Source organism: Antechinus flavipes, chromosome 1, assembly GCF_016432865.1.
Source record: "Antechinus flavipes isolate AdamAnt ecotype Samford, QLD, Australia chromosome 1, AdamAnt_v2, whole genome shotgun sequence".
Classification (NCBI taxonomy): Eukaryota; Metazoa; Chordata; class Mammalia; order Dasyuromorphia; family Dasyuridae; genus Antechinus; species Antechinus flavipes.
The window spans coordinates 138,280,573-138,306,901 of NC_067398.1; the positions used below are offsets into that span (position 1 = coordinate 138,280,573).

The 26,329-nt window shown below is 34.7% G+C and overlaps 1 protein-coding gene across 1 annotated transcript in view; it reads right to left on the minus strand.

The window, feature by feature from the left end:
* SLC38A9 (solute carrier family 38 member 9) overlaps positions 1 to 26,329 on the minus strand; it is an 82,570-nt gene that overhangs the window by 22,489 nt on the left and 33,752 nt on the right. Inside the window, exons 10-12 of the mRNA XM_051990798.1 lie at positions 18,293 to 18,490; positions 16,240 to 16,347; positions 13,660 to 13,766 (exon numbers count right to left, since the gene is read on the minus strand). Of these exons, the coding sequence (XP_051846758.1) occupies positions 13,660 to 13,766; positions 16,240 to 16,347; positions 18,293 to 18,490 (413 nt within the window). The remainder of the gene's footprint in view (positions 1 to 13,659; positions 13,767 to 16,239; positions 16,348 to 18,292; positions 18,491 to 26,329) is intronic.

Below are 26,329 nucleotides of genomic sequence, written 5' to 3' on the forward strand. Positions count from 1 at the left end.
ACTCAGATGGGGACCACTCCCAAGGAGAAATGGTATGGTCCAAAATGAATTTTTTGGGGGATGGGGTGAGGCAATTGCGGTTAAATGACTTGCCCAGGGTCACAAAGCTAGTGAATGTCAAGTGTCTGAGGCAAATCTGAACTCAGGTCCTCCTGGCCCCAGGGCCGGTATTTTATCCATGTGCTGTCTAGCTGCCCCTGAAATGAGTTCCTTTTAAAGCAAAAGGAAATATTTAATTTCACTGAACAAAAATATGTCTTTTCACACTTCTTCCTCTCCAATTGAGAATGAAAGAAAAACAAAACATATTACCAATATAAATAATCAATGAAAACAGATTTTTCACATTGACCATGTTCAAAGAAACATTTTTTGCATTCTGAATCCTTTTTCTCTATCAAAAGGTGAATAGCATGTTTCCTCATTAGTATTCTGGAATCATGCTTGATCATTACACTGATAAGAATTCCTAATTCTTTGCCTTTGCCATATTCCTTTCATTGCATACATTGTCCTCCTGATCCTGTTCATTCTGCATCAGTTCACTGAGGACTTCATAAGTTTCTCTGAAATACCTTCCTTTATCATTTCTGACAGTCCAAGAGCATTCCATCACATTTGTATACTTACATTTATACTTGTTAATTTCCCTTGTGGGTGCTCTCTCGGACTCAAATTATTTTCCAGCTCAAAAAGAATTATAAATAGCTTTGCATATCCTCAAAGTTTATTTGGCTTAAGACTAATCTCTCCTTCAACTTATCTTTCCTCTAATTCTCCTTTTTCTTTTCATTTGTATTGTTGCATAATGCATGCGTGCACACCCACACACGTGCACACCCACACCTACATGCTTTGCTTTATTCACCAAATCAGTTCCTATATCTATCCATCTTTCTCTGAATTCTTTTATATTAATAAATTTCGTATAGTGAAGTAAAATTTTTAAAAATTATTTTTTCCAATCAGCAAAAATCCACATTTTCTGCCTTCCACCCCCTACTCTCCAATTGAGAACAAAAGACATAACCCTAGTTACAAATGTGTACAGTCAAGCAAAACAAATTTCCACACTTCCTATATTAAAAACAAACATCAAAATCCAAGTCTTATTCTGTATCAGGAATTTTTCACTTCTCTATCAAGAGGTAAAAGGTTTCATTATTAGTCCTTTGATATCAAATTTGATTATTATATTGATTAGTGTTCCTATTTCTTTCAGAATTGTTTTTCTTTATCATATTGATGTTACTGTATAAACTGTTTTCCTAGTTCTGTTCATTTTACTCAATCAGTTCATATAAATCTTGACATGTTTCTCAGAAACCATCCCCTTCTTCATTTCTTACAGCACAATACATTCTACTATATCTGTGTAGCATAACTTAATTCACCATCCCCCAATTCCCCTCCTCAGATTTCTATTCTTTGCTACCTCTTTAGGAGTGTAAAATTGAAAACTGATTATAGTTCTCTTTTTTAAGACTTAATCAAACTGGAATGGATTTAATATTTTCCCACAACAGGCAAATCCAAACTCCTTTGTAACTGCACCCTTCATCTCCACTCAAGATTCAATTCGATTGTGAAATGAATCTCCATTCTTAGGACTGTCTACCTCTGTAATCTCATTCATTACCTAACTCAAGTCCCTGTGTAACTTCAATCAGCACTCAATCCAAATTCAAATCGATTCAATTAAAGCTTTGCAGATTCTTCTCTGTAGACTAATCCATCTTATCACCTGAGATTTACTTGCATAGCTCTCATTTCTTTAAAAAAAATTTCCCCTCCTGTATATTCTTATTTCATTTATAAAAATATTTTTCAACTCTTGCTTCATCTCTTTTAAGAATTCTAATTAAGTTTGTGCCCAAGTTGTGTTTTTCTCTCAATCTCTGCTTATAGATGTTTTGGAGTCATTCTCTCTTCTAGTTTTTGTCTTGAACTTTCCTGACACCATAATAGCTTTATACAATGTGCTTCTTTATAGTTTCCTCACTCTTCCAGCCTACTTTCCTGATTGTGGATTTGATGTTTGGACTGGATTCTACTAATTTTTGGAGGGAAAACTGAGCCTATTGGACCTGCAAACTATTTGATGCTCCCAAACTGGTCTGCTCCAAGGCAGAATCTAATTGCTGCTCCCTGGTCTGAACTTGGTAAGTTTTTGACCTGACTTTCAGTCAGAGTAACAATAGACTACTACTGGACTTAGCCCTATCAGCTGAGAAACTGTTGTTTTAGAGTGAAAGAATTGTAGGCTTGCCTTTAACAGCCTGGAAGTCCTGTCCTGTAAGCTAGGCCAGAAGTTGGAATCAAGACCCAGTTCTGCTCTTGGGAGTCTGAGTCACACAACTGCCTCTTGCTTCTGAATGTTTTCCTTTCTAGATACATTCCCTGCCCTCTACCCCTCAAACAACATTCCTACACAGAAATACTATCCCCTGTGCCCAGGTCCTTTCTCAGTTTGTCTTGGATCTGTGAGCCTACAAAAAGTAGGCAACAAAACTATCAGCTTTCACCTGTTCCCACTGTAGTACCCCTAGTATTAGTCTGGTGATGCTCAAGTATGGCTTGTGGACTTTCTCTTACCTTGGTGTACACCTTTCCCTGAGCAATAAAGTACTCCAGTGAAGCCATGTGTTTCTGGCTGGACCTTCCCCATGTTTGCAGATCCTTCTGTTACCTTTGGTCTGGCACATCTTCGAGATTTGTCTAGAGGGAAGCTTAGCTATATTGTTTCCTTTTACTTCACACCCTGTTCTACCCCAAGTTAAACCCCTGTGAGTTCCCAGAACCCTATATGTCTATCAAAGCTAAGAAGGAGGTGAACTGATTTTAAAAGAAAGTTTAAAATTATATGGATCAAGAACAAGAAAATACCATGGATAGAAAAATACATGTTTTTGATAAATGAGTTTATCTTAGGCAAGGTAGAAAATGCTCAATAAGCATAATGTTTAGCTGTGTAGGAGGGGAGGGTGTGGTTGGAACACAACTGCTATAAAAGTGAGGTAAATCAGGCTTATCTTTAGCAGGGCAGTGGACTGCCTTGTTCTTCTGGTTTCACTTGACCTGGCTCTGCTTGCATCCCCTTAGTTTCTAACTTTGGCATCAGATGATTAGGGCAGCAAAGACATCTAATGCAATATTTGGCTGTCTTAAAAGACTGAGGTCATTTGTAGGTCTCCTTGATCTCTCCTTATATTCCTCTTATATTATTTGGATGACATGTCCTATACCTGTCTCATATGGAGAAGCGGCTCCACTTGCCAAGCAATCCCATTTATATTCCATCCTGTCTTCTCCAGCAGACTGCCTCCCTCTCCCCGCATTGCTTTTTCTCAGTTTCCTTTACTGGAACTTCAACCAGATAGTGTCCACTAATTCCAAGATCACTACCTGGCCCTCTTTTCTTTCTATCCCATTGCATTTGGTGAACTAATCAGTTCCCATAAATTCAACTACTATCTATATACAGATGATTCTCACATCTATTTGTCCTGCCCTGCCTTCCAATCTAACATTTCCCAACTATTAGACATCATGAATTATATGCCATAGAGTCATCTTAAATGTAAACATGTTCAAACTGAACTCCCCATACTCCTGTTACATCCCCCCACTCCTAATCCTTCACTATTCTGAATATTCTTATTACTATTGAGGGCCATACCATCCTTCCAGTCACCAAAGCCTACCACCCAGGAGTGAATCATCCTTAACTCTCTCTTCCTCCCCATCATATCTAATCTGTTGCCAAGTCTCATCAATTTTATCTTCACTTCAATTCAATTGCTTCAAGAATTCAATTCTTGTTCTTGATCCATATAATTGTTCAATTTTCCCCCTTTTCTCTTCTGACGTTTTTAGCACCCCATTGCAGAACTTTATCACCTGGAATTACTGCAATGGCCTGCTAGTGGGTATCCAGGCCATCCTCCACTATGCTGTCCTAAAGTACAGGCCTGACTATGTGATTCCCTCACCCAGCCTTTACTCTACCATCTTGGTTTTGCCTCCCCTGACTCCCTCATCCAGCAAACTCCAGTGGCTTTTTATAACTTCCAAGAACAGATATAAACCTTTTGTCTTTTAATGCCTTTCCTAAGTGGTCCCCCCTTCTACCTTTCTAATCTTCTTATACCTCCCTCCTTGTGGTCTGGTGACACTGGCCCCCTTAGAGCTCCTCTAGCAAGATGTTCCATCTCCTGACTCTGGGCTTTTCATTACTGACTTTAAATTATTCCCTTTTATTTCTTTTCCTAACTTCCCTGGCTTCCATCTAATATTCTAGCCAAAATCCTACCTTCCATAAGAAGTTTTTCCTGATTACCTTTTTAATCAGGTATTTAATCAGGTAATACTATTGTTTCCTCAGACAGTTATCTTCAATTTATCCTACACAGAGTTTGTTTGTACATAACTGTGCAAAACAAAACCAATGGGACCAAGATTAGAAGGAAAGCACAAAGTTGAGAAATAATTTTTACAGCCCATGTTTCTGATAAAGGTTTCATTTCTCAACTACATAAAGAATTAAGTCAACTATATAAGAAAAACAGCCATTCCCCAACTGATAAGTGGTTTAAAGGATATGAATAGGCAGTTTTCAGATGAAGAAACTAAAGCTATCCATGGTCATATAAAAATGCTCTAAATCACTATCAGAGAAATGCGAACTTATACAACTGAGGTATCACATCACAGATCAGATTTGCTCATATGACAAAAAGGAAAATGATAATTGTTGAAGATATGAGAAAATTGGAACACTAATATACTGTTGGAGGAAGTATGAACTGATCCAACTGTTTGGGATAGCAATTTAAAACTATGCTCAAAGAGCTGTAAAACTATACCCTTTGTTCCAGCCATACCAATGCTAGGTTTATATCCCAAAGAGATCATAAAAAAGGGGAAAGGACTCACATGTACAGCTCTTTTGGTGGTGGCAAAGAATTGGAAATTGAGAGGATATTCATCAATGGGGAATGGCTGAACAAGTTGTGTTATATGAATGTAATGTAATACTATTATTCTATAAGAAAGGATGAGCAGGAAAATTTTACAGAAAAACCCAGACACACATATATAAACTGATGCTAAGTGAAGTGAGCAGAACCAGGAAAACACTGTACTCAGTAACAGCAACATTATGCAATGATCATCTATGATAAGACTCAGCTCTTCTCAGCAATGCAATGATTCAAGACAATTCCAAAAGATTTGTGATGGAAAAAGCTGTACATATCCAGAAAAAGAACTATAGAGTCTGAATGCAGATTGAATCATACTATTTTCACTTTTTTTGGTTTTCTCTTTCTTGTGATTTTTTTCCCCTCTTGTTCACAAAAACCACACTTTTATTCTGATTCTTCTTTCACAATATGACTAATATGGACACATATTTTACATGATTGTATATGTATAAATTGTATCACATTACTTATTGTCCTAGGTATATAATAGTAAAGGGAGGAAGGGAAAAAAAAATTGGAACTCAAAATCTTACAAAAAAATGAATGCTGAAAACTATAAATGTGTGCACATAAACTGTGAGCTCCAGAAGAGGAGGGACTATTTTTTGTCTTTGTCTTCCTCTAGTGCTGAGCACAGTAACTGGTATACAGCAGGCACTTAATAAATCCTACTGTTCTACTGTGGTGTTCTCTTCTTTTGTATAATATATGATGGTTCTCTGTGAGAGCAGGTTTCTTGGGGAGATTTCTGAAGGCAGCCTTAGTTTCAATTCATAGTAATAATCACTTCAAATACAGCCAGTTGATAAAATCCAAACTTTTATTTTCTCCTTCCTTGATTCCAAGAGCTCTTGCAGCTTGTCCTTTGCTTCTGCCTCAGCCTCAACTCCGACTCGTGGCTTTCAATCTTCTGAAGTGACTTCTGGCTCTAGGTCAACTCCCACTTGTGGCTTCTTCTGAATTGATGCTCCTCCACTCTGAATCTTTTCAATTGAACTTCCGACTGAGCCTCTGTCAGCTTCTTATATATGATCTCCCAAAGGTTGACTCCTCCTCTGAGAGAGTGGGATTGTGGGTTTCTGACTTGTGAATCTCGCACTGAATACTGACTTGTGAATCTCCCAAAAGTGTGAAATCCAATGAGTACTTAAATACATTAGTGAGCTAGAGAATTTGCTAAGTACCATGCTAAATTAGGCAACTGACTTATCACTTTGTAAAGATTCCAACACCCTATCTTTGTAGTATCTTTTGTACCTATCTTTTTTTGTCATCTATGTCCAATTCTTCATTATCTTTCACTTATATTACTGAATTATAATAACAGGTCTTCCTGTTTACAGTATTTTCCTCCTACAATCATCCTACAGAGAACTGTTGTACTGGTCTTCCTAGTTAAGAGGTATGACCATGTCATTTTGCTGATCAAAAAACCTTCAATTACTCTGACTTCTTATTGAATTCAAACAACAGCGATAACTTTCTTAGCCTTCTGATCAGTGTCATCCACAATCTGGCTCCAACTTACTTACCTATCAAATTGTATTTCATGTTATTCCTTCTCATATCACTAACACTTCATCCAAACTGCATAATCTACTTTTCCAAACTGATTTTGTTATTCCCTCTAAATCATGCTACATTCCAGCCAAACTGATCTAAATGCTAACCCTCATGCATGATAATCATTTAAATCAGTTTAATCAATCTATATATATATATATATATAACATTAAAAAGACTATACTACTTTTACTTTAAATTTTTGGTGTTTACTGTGAATAACCTTTCAAGACAAAATTTATGCCTAATTCAATACTGTGGTTTGAAATAAGTTAAGGAAAACAATCTACCAAAACAGTTTTTTTTTTTTCCATTTTTTCCCCCTTTTGTATTGTAGGAAGTTTATTTTTAATACACATTGCTTTATGAATCATGTTGGGACAGAAAAATCAGAGCAAATGGGAAAAACCATGGGAGAGATAAAAAAACAGAAAACAGAAGTGAACACAGCATGTTTTGATTTATATTCACTCTCCATAGTTCTTTTTCTGAAGGCAGATGGCATTTTCTGTCCAAAGTCTATTGGGATTGCTTTGGAGCACTAAACTATTGAGAAGAACCAAGCCTTTCATAGTTGATCAGAGCACATTTTTGCTGTTATTGTGTACAATGTATTTCTGGTTCTGCTTATTTTACTCAATATCAGTTTATGTAAATCTTTCCAGGCCTTTCTATAATCAGCTTGTTCATCATTTTTTATACAATAATAATATTCCATTACCTTCATGTACCACAACTTCAGCCATTCTCTAACTGACAGGCACCCACTCAGTTTCCAGTTCCTTTTTCACTACAAAAGGGCTTCTACAAACATTTTTGCACACATGGGTCCTTTTTCCTTCTTTATGATTTCCTTGGGATACAAATTCAGTAATGGCACTACTGGATCAAAGCGTATGCACAGTTTTAAAACCCTTTGGCATAGTTCCAGATTGGTCTCCAGAATGGCTGGATCATTTCACAACTTCACCAACAATGCATTAGGTTTATATTTCCTCCAACATTTATTATTATTTTTTCCTGTCACCTTAGCCAATTTGAGAAGTGTGAGGTGCATTTACAAAAAAAGATTTTAAGATTTTTTTCTTAGTTCTACATGCAATCATTAGAACTTCATCAAAAAGTTTAGTATAATCATGAGTTTTTTTCAAGATGTTTAGACATACAGAACAGACCAATTGTGTTAAGGGCCAATTAGTTCTATAACAGCTAACTCACAAAGGTGCTTCTTTAGACACTGTTAATCTATGGACTAATTTTCTCAACCCATTCGTTAAGATGACCTCAGATTTGTTACTTCTCTTTCACAGAATAAAATCAGAGAGTCCATATCTCTGGGCAAAGATTCACATCTTTCTTAATACCCTCTCCTGTTAGCTTTCAATATATCAACTGCTAAGGATTTTCTGCTGACATGGAGATTTTTCTTGGCAGCTAGTTATAGGTTGTAGGCACAGAAGAATTCATCCATGGAAGCTGGACCCTTTTTAAACTTCCTCTCTTGAAACAAGATTTGGCAATATGGATAGTTTAATTTCTTCTGGCTCACATATGAAAGAGCATGTTCCTTTGTCATGTAATCTCAAGTCTTTTAATTAAGAGTAACACACTATTTCCAGAGGCAATCCATCTCACTTTTGGACAATTCTACTCATTAGAAAAGTTTTTCTTCTATCAAGTCTAAATCTGCCTTTTCTTCCAGGCTGTACATTGCCAGATCACTATCATATGGCATGAGCTTCAGACCCTTCAGCATCCTGGTGCCCTTTGTTTATGCCTGAAGCATGTAGAGCCAATCTGGCTCCAACTCATTAGAGTGCACCTTACTGCCCCAATTACACTCTACGTACCTACCAGCCACTAGACTACTACTTCACATATATAGACTTCTCTCTCTCAGAACTGAACTTTTATAAAGTGCCTGAAGCACTTATTTCTTTATTTTATCTTTTCCAATCTATGGAGTCCTTGGAGTTCTAGCCTAGAAGACTGCCTGACCAGAAGTTAAAGGAAGTGAATTTTTCTACCTCTGAGCTGTATGAAAAATCAGAAGTCAACAGGCAACATAAAAAGGGACTATCAGCAAAGCCAGTTCCATTGTGGGCAGATAAACTTGCAGCCTCCCAGGGAACCAGAAACCATTTGAAGAGTCATGTAGCCTGCAAGGGTCCATATCTAGAAAGAGCTAAAACAGAGGGCTTCCCTAAAAAAGCCATAGGAGAAGTTGGACATCAAAAGTAGGTCACTGGAAGAATCCAGAAAAGGTGATAACTAGTGCAGGCACATTGGCACTAAGGGATACTCCAGAAGTCCAAGGTCCTTAGCACAGGGCTGAATCACCACTGAGCACTCAAGATCAAATGCTATGAACCTCCAAGATCCAGATAGACTTAATCCTGGAAATAAAGGTTGGCACAGGAACCCAAGTCATTTGGGTTGACACAAAAGTTACAGAAGGCAATTGGTGGCAGACCTAACACTGGTACAAAGTTCCAATTCAAGAAGGAAGGCTAGAAAGATAATTAAGTCAAAGAAAACACCAACTAATATAATGAATCATAGATTTGGGACTGTGCAAAAATCCAGCCTAAAAGGTAAGGGTCAATGTAAACAGTGTCTTAATAAAAATATGCATTTTCCTCAAAGAATACATGAGTACCTAAAAGAAATGAAGCAAGAGATGTAAAATGAAACAAAGATTTGTGAAGAAAGAACCAGAAGATTAAGAGGTTAAAAAAGAAAATGATAAATCGTACCCAAATAACCCACTTCCTGAAAACTAGAATAGATCAAATACAAATCAATAATTCCATGAGATAGCAAGAAATATTAGAATAAATAGATATCTGATATGAAAACAATTGAAAAACAATGAAAAACAACTGGAACAGAAGTTAAGGAGAGAGCATTTAAGAATCACTGGATTCTCTGAAGATTATACTTTCAAAACAAACCTGGATATTATATTTCAGGAAATATAAATGAAAACCAGTCCCATAAATATTAAAGCCAAAAAATAATTTTTGTAAATTAAAAAAATTTAAATACAGAATTTTTTCAAGGTACAAGGAATCAAAGTAAGGACTACATAAGAACTGGAAATTCTAACATAAATGAGATACTGGAATAAAATATTTCAAAAGAATAAATGTGTTTATAATCAAGAATGACTTATCCTGCAAAGAATATAATCTTACAGGAGAAAAAAAATGAATTTTAATTAAACAGGATGATGGAGATAAAAAGAATGAGTAGGAATTTTGAAATATAAATATAAGTCAAGCGAAATCTAAAAAAATGGAAGGAGCTATAGAATGATATAATACTAACAACCTAATAAGGAAGAAGAAACATGACCTTAAGAATCTTAGTGACTCCAAAAAAGTATTTAGAGTAAATTTTATTTTGGAAATATCTACTATTTTCATAAAACCAACTCTTAGTTTTATTTATTAATTCAATAGTTTTCTTATTTTCTATTTCATTAATTTCCCCTTTTATTTTCAGAAATTCAAATTTGGTATTTAATTGGGGGTTTTTCATTTGTTCTTTTTCTAGTTTTTTTAGTTGCATGCCTAATTCATTGATCTTTTTATTCTCTATTTGATACAAGTAAGCATCTAGAGATATAAAATTTCCCCTAAGAATTGCTTTGGCTGCATCCCATAAATTTTGACATGTTGTTTCATTACTGTCATTCTCTTGTATGAAATTATTGATTGTATCTATGATTTGTTGTTTCACTTGCAATATCTACTATTTTCAAGAGCTTTGGAAGCTAATTCTTTTGTTATAGAGAGATAATTGATGTTCTTGTGTTTGGATTTATCTTACTTGGTTGCAAATTTTAGTGGCTCTAACTCAGGACAAAAGAATCATAAATTTAGAGCTAAAAGAGAACTCACTAATTATCTAGTCCAACTCCTTGAAATTTCCAGATAACACAACTGAAGCCTAACGTCACAAAGAAAGCAAATGGCAGATCTGAGATTTAAACTCAGGTACACTTGATTCCATACCTGGTATTCTTCTTTAAATCATAATATAAGGGCTCATTCCAAGTTCCATAAAGATATTAAGTTATGACCAGAGTGGCTATCGAAATGAATTGGTAATAAGTCCAAAAGTACAAATGGCCTACGTTCTTCTGAGCTGTCCCAGAGCCTAAAAACTTGATATGTATATACACACATACAAACACACACACACTTCTTGTGTACTACTCTGAAGATAACCTGGCTAATGGAACTAATAAGGACCAGGGCCAACTATGTGTAAACTCACTTCATTTTTAGTATTATCATTGCTCTGACAAGTATAATTTTAAACAGAGTTCTCAAATACTTTTCAAAAATCTAAGAAAAGAAAAGAACATTAACTTCTTGTAAATCTCTAAAGCACCCACACTCTCATGATAAAAACAGATTTAGCCTAGGTCTAGAGAACAAAGCAAATCTAATTCAAAAATATCTAGGTTCAAACAATTCTTTCCTCCCAATCATGTTCAGGTTTTATAGAGTACTAAAATAAAGGCATGATCTTACTTATTCAACACTGCTGCACAAAAGGTAACTAGACTAACCTGGGTTCTTGTCTCAGCTCTGCCACTATAACTTTCAATATACTATATTTCTTGATGTTTCCTCATCTTCAAAATGAAGTAGTTGGATGACCAAATTATAATGTGAATTATAAATTATGTTCTAGTAATATACTAACAAAAATGTTTTAGCTTAGTCATAAATCTTAGCATCTTCTCAATAAGTAATTTAAACTCACACGTACTATGTAGAAATAACTAAAGAACAGAGTATGTGCTCTACTGATATTCCAATAAAGTTAAGAGAACTAAAATAAAGCCTCCAACAAAATAACTGAAACCTCTGCAGCAAATTTATGATACATGCCATGGTACATAGCTAGAGACACAAGGCATCAATAGGCACAAATAGATTGCAATTTGTATCATAATACACACATTGAAGGGATGAAGGGTCTGTATGAGAAGTTGATTCCTCTACTGGCCTCGTTCCCCACCTTTTAGACTTCAAAATTTTACCTCTAATGCTGTTTTATCATGGAATTTACCTCAGTGGTTTACACCTCCTTCTTCTAGTTCATCCTATCACACTTGTGGTCTACTCACTATTGAATATGTCTGCAAAGCCCATTCCTTTTGCCCATCAATAAGTTTCTCCTGGAGCAATCTGGAATTATGCCCAAAAAGTTATCAAACTGTGCATACCCTTTGATCCAGCAGTGTTACTTCTGGGCTTATATCCCAAAGAAATACTAAAGAAGGGAAAGGGACCTACATGTGCCAAAATGTTTGTGGCAGCCCTGTTTGTAGTGGCTAGAAACTGGAAAATGAATGGATGCCCATCAATTGGAGAATGGCTGGGTAAATCGTGGTATATGAATGTTATGGAACATTATTGTTATGTAAGAAATGACCAGCAGGATGAATACAGAGAGGCTTGGAGAGACTTACATGAACTGATGCTAAGTGAAATGAGCAGAACCAGGCGATCATTATACACTTCGACAACGATATTGCATGAGGATGTATTCTGATGGAAGTGGATTTCTTTGACAAAGAGACCTAACTGAGTTTCAATTGATAAATGATGGACAGAAGCAGCTACATCCAAAGAAAGAACACTGGGAAATGAATGTAAACTATTTGCATTTTTGTTTTTCTTCCCGGATTATTTTTACCTTCCGAATCCAATTCTCCCTGTGCAACAAGAGAACTGTTTGCTTCTGCAAACATATATTGTATCTAGGATATCCTGCAACATATCTAAGCTTGTCATCTGGGGGAGGGGGTGGAGGGAGGGAGGGGAAAAATCGGAACAGAAGCGAGTGCAAGGGATAATGTTGTAAAAAAAAATTACCCTGGCATGGATTCTGTCAATATAAAGCTATTATAAAATAAAATTTTATATATATATATATCTCCATTTTGTGAAGGGGCCCAGATTGATCTGCTTTTACTGTACTCCCAAAACTGTTCCTAATTTTCTGGGCTTCAAAATAATCTTTGCTTCCACTTCTCTTCCACTCCCTTTTTTGGTGTTGTCTTCCTGCATTGGAATATAAACCCTTTGCTGCATAAATACCATTTTGGAAAATAACTTGGAATTACACAAATAAATTAACTAAAATGTCCATATCCTTTGAATCAGAGACTCTATTACTGGGCTTACATGGAACCAACAATAAGAAATATGTCCTGATCTACACCAAAAATATTTACAGCAACATTTCTGGTGATAGAAAAGAACTAAAAACAAATAGGGCTCATCAACTGGGGAATGGCTAAACAAACTGAATGTATATGCAAATGAATATAATGAAATATTACCATATTGTAAGAAATGATGAATGTGATGATTCAGAGAAGCCTGGAAAGATCTGCACTGATATTGAGTGAAGTAAATTGAACCAAGAAAACAATATACACAGTGATGACAATTAATATAAATGGAAAGAAAGACAACCCACATACGCACACACACAGAGAAATCAAAAGTGAATGTAGCAAAATTATACAAATCAAGCATGACTTAAGTGAAGAGATATAATAGGACACTGTCAATCCATTTCTTTATTGAGATGAGAGATCCACAAGTATGGTACACTGCACATGTTTTTATACTTTTTCAATGTATTAATTGATTGTGCTGATTTTTTCCTCTTTTTTTTTCTTTTTTTGTTTCTAAAAAATGCTGTTTCAAGATCATAGCTTTTTAGGAGGAGGTGGAATACTAAGGAAAACTGGGCTAATGTAAGAAACAAAGGATATCAATAAAGATTTATTTAAAAGAAGACCCAATTATTAGCTCTTTAAGGACAGATAGACTGTCTTTTTGCTTGTATTTACATATTCATCATTTAGTACAATGCTTGGCGCATAATAAATATTAATAAATGCTTATTTCCTTTCCTTTTTATCACAAATCTAGATATTTCAAAATATTAGTAACTTTACAAATGAAGGTAAAATGACAAAAATGTATGTTTCTATTTCAAATATAAAATGATTCATAACAAATGAAAAGTCTATACATGGGATAAAATGAAGTTACTCCTTCATATACATACTTACATTGTTCTCCTGGTTCTTGTTGTTCTTTAGAAGTGTAATAACACAGTTATGAATGAAGAAAGCAAGAGTAAGTACTCCAGTCAACTGTGGAAAATGAAATCTGATCTCTAGGGGAAAAAAGGAGAGAAATCATCAAAATTTACAAGTAGGAGAGATATATTAGCTGCCAAAGATGTGATCAATAACCAAATGGCAAAAATCAGTAGTTTCTGCTTTGTTTTAGATATGCCAATTAAAAAAATTTTTTCTTGTTGTTGCTTTTGACCAACATTACATGGGAATGGCATGAATTTGCTAAGAAAATGCTCCACAAAAAAGATCAGAGAAGGAAGAAAAGTTTGTATTTTTCTCAACAACTGATCTTTTTAAAAGTATTGGTGATATTTGCCTTGGGCCCTCCTTTCTTGGCATTCAATTTCAAAAGTGTGAAAAACCAGTGAGATGAATTTAGACTTTAGGGGACACATCAAACTTTCTGGGGAAAAAAGGTAAAATAATGCATATAAATATGAATGATAACAAAGAGAGAAGTCTTTGAAGAACCTGTTTCTCAATGTAGATGTACTGTATTTTGATTATCCTGTTTGCCTTTTTATGGTTGTTCAGTCATTTCAATTATGTCTGACTTCATGACTCCATTTGGAATGGGTATTGGGTCTATATCCCAAAGAGATCATAAAAGAGGGAAAGGGATCCACATGTACAAAAATGTTTGTATTAGCCTTTTTTGTGGTAGTAAGGAACTGGAAATTGAGGTGATGCCCATCTGTTGGGGAATGGCTGAATAACTTATGACATATGAATGTAATTGAATATTATCATTCCTCAATTGGTGGACATCTTTTTTGTTATGGCCAGAACTTGAAACAAGGTACTAAGTGGAACTGAGGAGACAACGGTTAATAATGGTTTAATGACAATGGTTTAATAATGATTAAATAAGTTGTGATAAATGATATGATGGAACACACAATAATGTGCTGTAAAAATGAGGAAAAAGGGGCAGCTAGGTAATGCTGCTGAAGTCAGGAAGACTTGAATTCAAATCTGGCCTTAGATACTTAAGGCTTCCTAGCTGTGTAACCCTGAACAAGTCACTTAACTCCAATTGCCTCAGCGAAAAAAAAGAGAAAAAAACAGGATTTCAAGGAGATGATGGACAGATATATTTGAACAGATGCAGAATAAAATGAACAGAACTAGAAGAACAATATAATAACAATAATAATATAAAAATGAACAATTTTGAAGACTTTTATAAAGTGAAGAATGAAGAGAGAACAATTTCAATGCAACCATACTATTGTAAATAATTTTGAAGACTATAAGAACCATGATCAATGCAGTGACTATCAAAATTCCAGAGGATTGTTAATGAAATATAAACTTTCTCTCCTGACAGAGAGATAATGGATTTAGGGTACAAAATAAGATAATATCTGTATATATATGAATTTATACACAATTATGTTTACATGTTTTATACATACACAAATGCATAGCTAACAAATATAAATGTATATTTCAGGGTACAGAATGAGACATTTATGTGTATATAATATAAACTTTTTTTTGTATACAACAAATAAGTGAATTTGTGTTATTGGAGTCAAATATTTGTTCAAAATAATTTTTTCTTTTATCAATAGTTTAGGGGTTAAGAAAAGTGAAACTAAATTTCTCTAAATTAACCCCTCTACAGACAAATATCTTACTATATTCTACAGATGTGGATGAGGCCGTTAAATTGTTCGTTTTACTTAATTATTTTACTTCACTACAAGAGATCTCTCATCAAGTGGTGGCAGGGATACTCTGTAAAAACTTGTAATGTAAAAACAAAACCAATAAAGCTATAGGAAGAAAAAAATAAGCTTCAAAACCATACTTAAACAATTTATTACCTCAGAGTAGTACACCTTTAGTGTAAAAACTGTAAGAATTGGGATTTTTATACTTCCCTTTGTATTGTTAGCTGTAAAGAAAATCACCACATTTTTTATTTCTAATAATCATCCTGCCTGATTCACATAGTAATACTGTTAGGCACTGTTTTACAGGGTATAATTCATTATACCGAAGAAATATGAAAATATTTTTAAAAATGATAAGACTAGAAGGAGAAACACTTAATAATCATAATCTTCACTCTTCCAAAATCAGCAAGATCTTACCATAACAGAAACAATGTTGATGATAGACAGAATTCTTGACAAACAGACTCAAAGTAGACATTATCTACATATGTCAATCATGCAACAGATTCTCAACCTCCAAAATCCTGGGATAATGTCCTCTAGGAATGTCTTAAGATTAAAGAACTGTTTCCTTTTTTTTATTCCAACATACATAACTTTCAAAACAGAAAAGACAGCAAGGAATAAATTAACTTGTTAACTAAACTAAATCAAGAGGGAAAAGGCCTCACCTTTAGTCCTGATTTTATCTTTATTATCTTTAGTAGAAACTACTTTAGAGTTTAACAAAGAATAGGATAGTTCTATAATAATTATAGAGCAAAGTTGTAAACTTATAGATAATACTGATTTCATAGTTCTTAATTTAGCTCTAACAGCTTACCTGGCACAAAATACTCTGTTGATGTAAACCAATGAAATTCCAAATGGAAACCCAATTGAAAAGTCTTCAGGGTGACAAAGAAAATCAAATAGATAACTGATATAGTGCCTATAAGAAAGAAACAATCAAAAAATGTTTATCATTTGAGTGTCTTACAAAAGAATTTACAAAAGATAACTTTATTGCCCTCTGAATCCAAGAGCAATTCCCACAGAGACTCCAATTTAGAGGTGAAGCATGGAAAGATGGTTCAGTCTATGTGAAAGGAAGCAGGAATATCAGGGGAAAAAAATAATGGATTCTGAGGAGAATGCCAATAATAAAAAAAAAATTCTTTCAGATTTGATTGCAACATTTCAAGTTATTCTTAGACTCTAGTTTATATTTTTAATTAGACTTTCCCTTAGGGTCATGATTAAATTCAATTGGATTACATTGACATAAGGTAAAAAACCCCGTGAGGTAACAAAACAAAACAAAACAAACAAAACAAACAAACAAATAAAAAAATAAACCAATCTGGACATGCTTTAACATGGACTTTTGAGATGATAAGGAAGAAATTAAGTTAGGACACACCTGAAAGAGTTGGCTAAAATGTTAGAAACCAGTCCTGGTTAGGTGTTATTACATGTTATAAACTGCAGATCCCAGGCTTTACCCTGCTTTGGATGTCACACACAGGAAAATGGGGAGCATGTGGAGATACAGGACAGTTTAGTTGGAAGGGATAGTTACATTCAGGGATTTAATAATCAGTTCAAAAGGAACTTGATAGCTAGAAGCAACAGCTGTAGTTTTATGGCCTGATTTGGGGTTTAGCCAATGTCCTTTTAGGGCTCGGTGAAAGTTAGCTTTCTTAAAAAAAAAAAAAAAGTTTGGCCATCCACATCCAAAGAGAGAACTATTAAGACTGAATGTGGATCAAAGGATAGTATTTTCATTACCCTTTTTGCTATTGTTGTTGTTTGCTTAGTTTTTTTTTTTTTCTTTCATCTTTTGATCTGATTTTTCTTATGCATCATGACAAACATGGAAATATGTTTAGAATGTACATGTTTAACTTGTATTGGATTGCTTACCGTCTATGGGAATGAGTAGGGTGAAAGGAGGGAGAAAAATTTGGAACACAAGGTTTTACAAAGGTGAATGTTGAAACTATCTCTGCATGTATTTGGAAAAATAAAAGAAACAGGAGAACCAAGAGTAAAAGGACAAGGCACTCTGGCATAGCAGCTTAAAGAAACATTATAGACTTTGATCAGCCTTTGGTATGAAAAGAACTGAAATCAAAATAGGAAATAGTCTAGGAGAAAAAGGATGGATAAAAAAGAACCCACTAATGGATCTTGCAGGAACCTAATAATTAATCAGTTTCAAGAGCTGAGATCCAAACATGAAGATGGAGTACAAACATGATAATGTGATTTAAGAAATTTGCAGAAATGCAGAGTTGAACAGGGTAAAGAACTATGTATTCAGGTTGTTAGAGGGCTTATCAACACAAGTATTGAACAGCCTAGTGAGAACAGGGGATGAGAGGCAGAGGAAGACCATAAGATGGTTATTAAATTCAAAGAAAAAAATCTAAGATCTAGACATCACTAGAAGGAAGGAACAGAGAAGGGAAGAGAATGGTACAAGTGGATTACATACTCTTTGAAAAAGGAAAGGTCTTTGGAGGAGGGACAAAAGAATGGCCTTCAGGTGGCAGTGGAACAATCCTTCCTCTTACAATGGAGAGCTGAAGAAAATTGATATAAATAAAAATGGTTGCAAAAGATATGACATCCTCATGGGGAAAGGCAGGTTTCAATTAAAGTGAGGAGATGGTAGGAATGTTGACTAAAAAGTTAAAAAAATATAGGGGAGTTTATTGAGAATGCAGATGTTCCAAATGGCATAATGAAATGGTCTAGGTAAATGAACGGACTGTGAAAAGAACTGATTGGGAGAGAAGAGGATTTATCAGAATAGGTTATTTAGAAGGAGAAAATATGGGCATCTAAGGATGTGAGACTGCACTCTGCTATAAGGAGGTACTTGGGCTTACCTAGAATGTTAAATTTTGCAAAAAAAGATGGAGATTTGAAGTTGAGCAGTGGTAGGAGTAATCCTACCAGATACAAAGGCACTGTCCTGGACTTGTTCCACCATTTTTCAAACTGCTGGAAGTTAGTGTTATTGGCAAGGAAAACTTCAAAGGTGTAGTTGCTGGGTTGGCTATCACCTTCAGCCTCTGGGCAAATCACTGCAATAGAAAAATCATTAGGTTAAGTGAAATTATGAAAAATACTGACTCAGTTTCTTTACTAAAGGTCCCATAAGACAGATTACATCCCTTTAACTCCAAGTGATGTCCTATAAGAACTATCTAAAGTTCAGGCAGTCACACTCTAATAGTCAGAATCTTGATCCAATGTAACAGTTCGAGTTAAAAACAAGGTTGAAATATAGTTCTGAGAAATCTCAAGAGCCAAAAATACAAATTTAAGCTTTACTCTTGCTCCAAAAAAGTAAAATATATGAATAGAAAAATTCAGAAACATAAATTAAACAAATAAAAAATGCAATTTCAAATAAAAACACTCTGGATCCAAATAGACTTATGCTAATTCTATCAAACATTTAAAGAAAATTAACCCTTCATGGTTGTTTATAAAAATGGAAAGAAAAAACCCACTATATTAACTTTTTTTAATGAGACAAATCCTAACCCAAGAAGGGAAAGGAAACTATAGATCTAAATCACTAATAAATGCTAATACAAAAATATTTAATAAAATATAAGCAAGGAAACTAAAAGAAATATTCACAAATAGGCTAAATAGGTTGAAATTTTATCAGAAATATAGGCATAGTCTAGTATTAGTTTTAAAAAAAGAAGCATAATAGCTTAATAATAATAAAAACAATAAAGTCATGTAATTAAAAGATGGGAAAATATTTATAAAATAAAACATCTATGTATTAAAATTACTAAAAGCATATAAATCAATGAAACTTTCCTTATTATTAATATTATTACTAATAATAACAAGTTTTTTAAAACCAAAAGCTGACATTACTTATAATGGAGAAACCCCTCCAAATCTTTCCAATAAAATCTAGAAATGTCTAATGCAGATGCATTATTTAAAGATCATCTATAGATCTAGAAATGCTAATTGTAGAAAAAAGACAAGAAAAATAAATTGAGAAAATAAGCATAACCCCAAAATATGGCAAAATTATTTCTATTTACAGATGATTCAAAAATTCAATAAAAATATTAACCAAACAATACCTTCAATAAAGTAGTAGTTTATAAAACAGATTCATAAAAATCATTAGCCTTGTTTTTATTTTACTAAAATATATCATTAGGAAGATAGAAAAGAAGAAATTCCATTCAGAATAAGTACAAACATAAAATATATGGAAGTTAAATTACCAAACCAATGTAAGGACTTATATGACTATAGCTACAGCACACCCTTTACAAAAATAAAGAATTAAATAAGCATGTAGATATTTATTATTCACAAATGAGCCACAATATCATGAAAAAATGGCAATACAAAAATTACTTTACAGACTTAATATCAAACAAAACCACTAAGAGAATGCTTTGTAAAATGAAACAGTCATTTTAAAAAATCTTATCTGGAAGAAGAAAAGGTAAAGAATTCTGACAGCAATAACAACAACAAAAAAGAGAAATAGAGAGGCCTAATAATAATAGATTTAAAAATATATCATAAAGAAATAATCATCAATTTTTAAAATATTGGTTATAATTTTAAAAATTATCAATGTAATACAAACAATAGGAAAAAAAAAGATTTTCTGGAGGCAATTAAACATAGCAACCAACTACTCCATCAATCAGAAGACCCAAAATGTTGGGGTAAAGACTCCCTTTTTGACAAAGAACTACTAGGATAACTGCAAAGCAGATTGGTGAAAATAAAGTTTAGAACAATATATTATATTGTATACCACAATAAGGTCAAAATGTATACATAAATAATATATGCTAGTTAATGTCATTTTAAAAAACAGGAGAATGTTAGGCACTATCTTGTACAAAAAGGGAAAAAAAGTCTTAAACAAGTGACAGTTGATTAAGGCATTTTTAATTACATGAGATTTAAAGGCATTTACTTAAAATTAATGCTACTATAATAAAAGAGGGAACAAATCTTTGTAGTAAATATTTCTGAGAATGGTTTGAGATCTAAGATATATATGAGGTGGATATAAATATCTAAAAATAAAAGCCATTCTTTAATATCTAAGTAGTGTAAAGGATACAAAAGGTAATTTAAAAAGTATACTATCAACAATCACATGAAATGCTATAAATAAATTATAACAACTCAGGTTTTACTTCATAAACATCAAGCTGATGAAGATAACAATATGGTGAATATTGTTGAGAATGTAGAAATTCTAGGACATTAAATGAATTAATGTTGGTAGTGCTCTGAATTAATTCAACCATAATGGGAAAAAAATTGGCTTTATATTATAAAAAGACAATAAACTATATACATGTCTTTCAACCTAGTGATTCCATTACTAAATATATACCCCAAGAGATCAAAGACAAAGAGAACAAACAGGATAACATATACAAAAATGTAGCAGTGGTGCTTCTTTTTTTTTTTCTTCCTATAAAAGAATTGAAAATATTTAGCACAAATTGGCTGCTGAACGGCTAACCAGAGTTATATTAATATAATGGAATATTACTATACCTTAAGAAATGAAGAATATGAAAAAGTCAGAGATACTTGGTTAAGACTTGTATTAACTGATAAAGAGTGAAGCAAAAGAATTATCAGCTTTACTTCCTTCTGAGTTTTAACACTTTTGATATACCATTCTTATAGGTCCATCTCATTCATCCTGTTAACCTTCCCTTACTTTTGTATCATCTGTTTGTGTTTCTTAACAATCTGATTTGGTTGATTAGTTTTCAAGGCGTACAAACTAGTCTTTAAACAGAGATTCTATTCTTCTTCATAATTTTGTGTTGATTTGGCTTTGTGTGGTTATTAATGAAAGTTTCCTGTCTCTCTTGCACTAACTTAGTCTACTGAAATTTAATCCATGGGATCCTAACCATTCTCTGAACCTTTGGAACTCCACTACAATCTCCTACATGGCACTATATCAGGCTAAGCTCAGCTTTCCTTTTGTTAAAAATCCCAGGGGCCGTCACTCCATGCTACACCCATCCCCTCACACTTTCCTACAATTACCAATGAATATCAACAAACATTAAGCACTTATTATGCGCTGATTACAGTGGTAGGAGATGTGAATATAAAGACAAAAACAAAATACTCTCTGTCCTCAAGGAATTTACAGTTTAACAGGGAACACAACATGGGTGTAAGCGTGCCTCCCCCCCCACGCGCACACATACACATGTGCGCACAGGGCACACATGTACACACACATGCAGTGCATGCGCATACACCACCTCCACTCCTCCCCCTCCCCCCCACCTCCCCAGTAGTTTTAAAGTAACCCAGAAGGGAAGGCAGGAGCAGCAGGAGAGGTGAGGAAGGTGAGGAAAGAGAACATTCCAGACCCGTAGGATGATAGTTTAAGTGTAGACATGGATGCAAGGAACAGCAAGCAAGTCATTGTGGCTGGATCATGGCGTGGAGTGTGGCTGGTCATGCCAAACAGAGAAGTTAATGTTTAATCCTAGAGGAGACAGGGAATTTAATGAGCGGGAAAATGAGAAGTCAGAACTGTAATTTGGGAAAACTGCTTTGGAGGCTATATGAAGAATAAACTCAAGGGGAGAGACGTTACACAGAAAACCAACCAGGTCCTAATTACTGAAACATTCCAAGAAAGAAATGATAAAGATGGAATGGTATCTGTGGGGAAAAAAAAAGAAACATGCAGGATATGTCATTGAAAGATTTGGAAACATGTTTAGATGTTCTTGTAGGAGTTGAAGACACCGGGGTTAAAAATCTGGGTGACTGCAAAAATGGCAGTGGCCCTGATAAATAGGCAGGTCTGAATAGGGGGAAGGCAACAATAAATTCTGTTTTAGACCTTTGGAGTCTGAGATGCCTAAACACCCAATCAGATAATGGGAGATGTGGGAAAGTGGCTCAGGAGAAAGACTCCACTTGGATCTACAAAACCGAGTCATCAGCTAGATATTATATCTGATTGCCCAGGAGCTCTTGGGATCATGAAGACAGTAGGGAAAGAGAGAACGAGAGAGCTAGGCACAGAACTATGCGGCACATCTCCAGCTTGGGGGCAGGGCACTGACGAGGAGTTAGCAAAGGCTAGGAGGAGAACCAAGAGAAATCAGGGCAATGAAAACCCAGGAAGGAGAGGGTTCAGGAAGAGAAAGTGATCAACATTTCTATCCCATGGAGAGGTGGAGAAGGAAGAGAATTGAGGAAAGGTTACTAAGTTTGGTAGAAGAGCAGTGGTAACTTTGGAGAGAGTAGTTTCAGTTAGTCAGAATCAGATCCAGCATAAGAATTATTTCCTCTGTATTTAAAAGAATGAGATATCATTAAAACAAGGCAAGAATTTATTAGCTGCTTTATTTTTTTGGCTAAGAGAGAGTTCTGGCAGATTCCTGGTGCATTAAAGTCATCCAATATTACTAAATTATTCTTCTCTGACATGTTCATTACATGATTAAAAAATCCGCATCTAGTTCCTCCTTTTGTCTAGGTAGTCTATACTATACTATATGAAATTGTCATAAAGAATTTTTTTTTGCTATTTTTCTGTCCTTTGCTCTATTGTTGCTCTGGTTCCTAGTTTTTCTTGGTGAATATATTCATTGAACACTTTCCTAGTATGTAATGCTGCTTTGCAATCCTCCTCCCCCAAACACAATGATCTGTTTCATTAATTTTGAATAAGGTATCTATTTAAAGCCACAATCTAGCCATGGGTCCTTAACACTAAGACTCAATGATATGAGGCTGAATTTGCCTTCTTGCATCAGGATTTCTAGTTCACACAGTTTAACAAACTTCATTGCTCAGTACCCAAAGAATAGTTTCTGTTTCTAGCTCCCATCTAAAGAGCTTGCCTCCTGGGAAATACTGGGTATCTTTGTGTTGTCTAGATAAGTACACAAGTTTTCTCCCAGCTGTTCCCTTTTCACTTCAGGAATATGAAAAAAAGTAAAAAGACAAGATCATGCAGCTGGCAAGCAATAAGGGCCAGCATTAAAACTTGAGTCTTTCTGAGTTCTTATTAATTAAATGTATCTATAAGTAGTAATTAATTGGAAGTTAGTAGTGTTTAAAAGACATCTCAAATATAACATTCTGAGGGGCAGCTATCATACTCATTCACAAAAGCATCCTTTGTCAAAGCACCAGACTATAGGAGATTAGTATCTTATCAGAAACCACAAGCAACAGGAAAGTCAGGAACTCAGAAATCTGGAATCAACAATTTGCTCTGTGTGCAGCTTCTTCTGTGTGTGCCTCATTCCTCACCCATTATCTTGGAATGAATTTACAGAGCCAGAGCCATATGTGAGTTCAGTCTATTTCCTAGGGACCCCATCAAACGTACCAACCCATACACCTAGCTAAAAATCTCTCCCTAGCTTCCTAAGTCTTTGCCATAACATGCTATATAAATTGACAATTACCCCTGGGTAACTCGGCACTTGTGTTATCACCGAAACTTTGAAGGTAATTTCCTAAATTTGTTCTTTCCTCATACTAAAGCCAGCAAATTCCTACCACTCATTCCCCTCATCTCCTATTTTCCAGAGTTTTACATATTCAATCATGTAAATTTTCCAGTTCAAAAGCCCTTGGTGACTCCATATAACTTCTAAAATAAAATACCAACTCTTCAGGAAAATGTTTATAAGGCCCTTCATAACCTGATTCCAATTTATCATAACCTTACTCCAATTTGTTTTCTTTCTTTAAAAAAACAGACACTAATTTTTAAAATATTCTTTAAAATTTTTCGTTTGTTTTAGCTTACACTTGCCCAATTCTAATTTGTGAAGAATTTTTTTCTTTTTCAGTGAGTTTTTGTGCCTCTTTTTCCATTTGGAGCTTATTTTATTTTATTTTTTATTGTTTTTGCTGAGGCAATTGGGTTTAAATGACTTGCCCATGGTCACACAGCTAGGAAGTGTTAAGTGTCTAAGGCCAGATTTGAACTCATGTCCTCTTGACTTCAGAGCTGGTGCTCTCTCCACTGTGCTACCTTGCTGCCCTTCATTTCTCATTTTTGAGGTATACTTTCTTCAGCATTTTTAGTGATTCTTTTACCAAGCTACTAATTCTTTTCATAATTTTCTTATATCACTCCCATTTCTTTTCTCAATTTTTTCTCTATCACTCTTGTCTCTTTACCTTTTTCAGAAATTCTTCTTGTTTTTGTGTCCAAATAGAGTTTTTCTTTTGAGGATTTATTTGTAACTGTTTTCATACTTTTGTCTTTTTCTGATTTTGCATTTTATTCCCTGACACCCTAATAGTCTTTTATGGTCAAGTTATGTTTTGTGTATTTTTGCTAATTTTTTTCAGACTAATTCTTAACTTTATATTCATGCTGGGCACTGTTCATCTGGAGTGGGGGAGGGGAGGACTATTCCAAACTTCAGATTTTTCCATGATGCTGTTTTCAGAGCTAGTTCTGTGGGTCAGCAAATTTTTGATGTGGGGAAGAGTGAATACTATTCTCCTAGTCTGTGCGCTGATCTTTACCCAGGAAGGATCCGTTTCCCTGACACCACAAGTGCTGGCACTTCCCTTTCCTTTGAAACTGCTCCCAAGACCCTTGCTTCCTTGTGACTGACTGACTCCTAGGGTTCCTTTGCTTTGGAGCTATGACTCAAAACCGTGTATGAACAACAGAGTGTTAATCAGTGCCAGCAGAGGCCTACTGTAATCTCTTTCTGACCAGTTTTCCAATCCCCTTACCACCTCTGGGCTGAGAGTTTCTGAAGCTGTTGCTGACAAGCTACCTGAAAGGTCCACCGATGATGCCAGTATCATGCATGCTTTGGGCCGGTCCCTACCCTGGTTTCATAGAGTTCTCTTGCCAACCCTCTAAATTGTCTTAGGCTGGAAAAAATTTCTCATCCTGACCTTTTGCTGACTCTGCTGCTCTAAAATGTGATTTGAGGCATTATCTTAAAATTGATTGGAGGTGAATGTTGAAACAACTCATTTGGTTTGCTGCCTATACTCTGTGATCTTGATTCTGAATTGCCCCTCCTCTCCATTTTAGAGTTATTTAAAATTATTTCTTTTCATTCCAAGATCCCACCAAACCAGGCTATGCACTCTTCCCCAAAATCTCCTTTCCATCTTTTGTTTCTGTGCATTTGCTTATGCTGTCTTCCATGACTGAAACACCCTTCTTCTTCACCTTCCATTTTTCGAGAATCCTTATCTTTTATCAAGGTTCAACTCAAATTTCTACCTCCTTTGTGAAGCTTTCTGTGGTTTTTCCTGACCTCAACTTTTGTACAATCGCCTTACTTAAGTTACCTTGTACTTACTTACCTGGAAATGTATCTCTACCCCACTGTCTCTACTTGGCAGAAATGTAAATTCCATGTGAGCACCAAGATACTTTTTTTGTCTATATATCACTAGTATTTAGGACACATAAGAAATACTTAATAAGTATTTAGCAGAAATGAAAAGGGAAGCCAAAAAAGGGACAATGATTTTTATATAAAAGCATAAAAATACCATATCCATGAAGGCTTTTTGTATACTTGAAGACAAATAACCTAATGTTTATTTATTTCCTCAACAATATAATATAATCATTGGTTGTTAGACTACACTTCGGTCAGAAAATAACTTATACAGTGCATAGACACAGGTGTATAGATGTATGTTTATGTACACACACACACATATATATTTCTTTAGATATAAATATCTCCTTATAGGTATATGTAAATCTTACGTATAGATCTCTATGTATGAACCATAATAATGAGGTCATACATAAAAATTTAAGGAAAGTGAAGATCTATAGCAATCCTTCTTAAACTACCTAGGTAAGGTCCAATCAATGAAATTAAGTAACTGCTTAAGAACTTGATGACAAG